General features: G+C 38.7%; 1 protein-coding gene across 1 annotated transcript; it reads left to right on the top strand.

The window, feature by feature from the left end:
- Window positions 1-343: 343 nt before the first annotated feature.
- On the top strand, window positions 344-1,586 carry LOC128813024 (peptidyl-prolyl cis-trans isomerase-like 4). The gene is given in 4 exon segments (XM_053987769.1): window positions 344-725; window positions 728-1,084; window positions 1,087-1,160; window positions 1,163-1,586. Coding segments are annotated over 4 exon segments (1,215 nt in total). The 3' UTR covers window positions 1,565-1,586.
- Window positions 1,587-2,286: the final 700 nt, after the last annotated feature.

Here is a 2,286-nt window from a genome sequence, read left to right as displayed (position 1 = left end):
GTGAACAGAATTATTTTTCTGGAGAGATTAAAAAGGGTGTGAAAAATCCATTATAAGTTTATGTAATGTAGATTCAGGTATAACAAAAGATTAAAGATTACTCGCTGCAAACACTTTTAGATATATAAATTTCTAGAGTTGTGGCAATAAAACAGGTGCATGATTAAAACAACTTTGTCTGCTTGAGCAGTAATATTTTTTCCCATGAGCTAATTATTTCTAAACTTTAAAGAACTGCTGCAAATAAAATCCAAGGTTATAGGACTTAGTTAAGAACTCAAAACTGATAATAATCAAATAATCTTGGGAGAAGGGGAGAGCCGCAGGCTGGGTGCGTGCGGCCATGGCGGTGCTGCTGGAGACCACGGTGGGCAACCTGTACACGGAGGAGCACGCCTGCACTTGTCTGAATTTCCTGAAACTCTGCAAAGTCAAGCACTACAACTATTCTCTTATTTATAATGTACAGCAGGATTTTATTACACAAACTGGTGACCCCATGGAAACTGCCTGTGGAGGGGAATCCATATTTTGTCAACTGTATGGTGATCAAGCCAGATTTTTTGAGGCAAGAAAGGTGCCCAGAATCAAGCACAAGAAGAAGGAAACTGTGTCAATGGTGAATAATGGAAGTGATCAGCATGGATCACAGTTCCTTTTTACCACAGGGGAAAACCTGGATTACCTTGATGGTGTACATACAGTACTTGGAGAAGTGACAGAAGGATGGATGTACTGAAGACAATTAATGAAACCTTTGTAGATAAAGATTTTATCCCATATCAAGATATCAGGATAAATCATACAGTAATTTTAGATTATTCCTTTGACGATCCACCTGGCTTGTGTGTTCCTGATCGCTCACCAGATCCTACAAAGGAACAGCTCGACAGCGGCAGAATAGGAGCAGATGAAGAAATTGTGGACTTGACAGGACAGTCTGCAGACGAAATAGAAGAAGTTCAGGCAGAAGAAGAAGCAAAAACTCGTGTCATTCTTCTAGAAATGGGAGACTTACCACATGCAGACATCAAGCCACCAGAAAATGTGCTGTTTGTTTGTAAACTGAATCCTGTGACCACAGGTGAGACCTGGAGATAATATTTTCATTATTTGGTCCCATTAAAAGTTGTGAAATGATCTGAGACTGGAAGACTCGGATGGTGAATCTCTTTGTTATGCTTTCAATAAGTTTGAAAAGGAGGTAGCCTGTGAGAAAGCCTACCTCAAAATGGACAATGTGCTAGTAGAGGATAGGCAGATACATGTGGATTTTAGCCAGTCTTTGCAAAGATCAAACGGAAGGGAAAAGGTGGATGGAAGGAAAGCTACCAAGGAAGATTTCAAGAACTATGAGAAGGAACATGACAAACCTTTGAAATTTACTCCAAAACAAAAGGTAAAACCAAAGCAAGATACCAAGTTCAACCTCGTGCCGGATGAGGATAAAGAGTCTCACACAAGTCAGTCACACTTGGCTAAAAAACAGAAGAAGAAAAAGCACCACCACTCTGAAGATGAAGATGATGACAAGAGGAACAAAAAATCTAAGGATTCTGACTGAAAGCATGAAGAACGCTGTAGGGAGAGGACCAAGGGTGAGAAAGACACAGAGCCGCAGCTGTTCTCAGGAGAGAGATAGCACTTACAGCAGCCAAAAAGACAAGTACAGATGAAGGACAAGGAAAAGACAGAGGGGAGCTAAAATAATAAATTTAACTTTCTTTCATAATTCTTTTACCTGTTTATGGCATCCAAATTTATGATTCACAATCAAGAGATGTTACTGTGTCTTTGCAAAATCTACAAAGTTTATTCTGAATCCACTACTGCAATACATAAAGCCCACTCCTTTCAACATGTGCCATATAAAAGATGGGGGAAAACCATAAATAATAAAACTACAGTTCTGTTTTTTATCTTGCTCCGTAAAAGCAAAATGTGTTAGCAAGAATTAATCCTCCAGTCTGCTGCTCTGGCTCTCTTTTATCTAGTTTTTTGTTTAGGTTTTGTTGAAATCAACACCTTCTATCAGGGTAAGAATTCCTGTTTCATTTGTTTGCTCATTAGGAACAAGAAAATGCATATTCCAGAAAGGCTTGATGTACAGATGAAGCTGTCAAGAGCAATGTGAATTCTAACAGAGTCGCTTCTCAAATGTGATAATTACTGTTTATTTTATAGGCTTACACATGACATCCCATTATTAAAGTAACTCCCACTTCAGCTTTTATTATTACCCACACTTTTCAATCTCTTATCGACCCCAAGCAAAACTGTATTTTT

Source organism: Vidua macroura, chromosome 11, assembly GCF_024509145.1.
Source record: "Vidua macroura isolate BioBank_ID:100142 chromosome 11, ASM2450914v1, whole genome shotgun sequence".
Taxonomy (NCBI): domain Eukaryota; kingdom Metazoa; phylum Chordata; class Aves; order Passeriformes; family Viduidae; genus Vidua; species Vidua macroura.
This window is presented reverse-complemented; position numbering and strand designations above follow the sequence as displayed.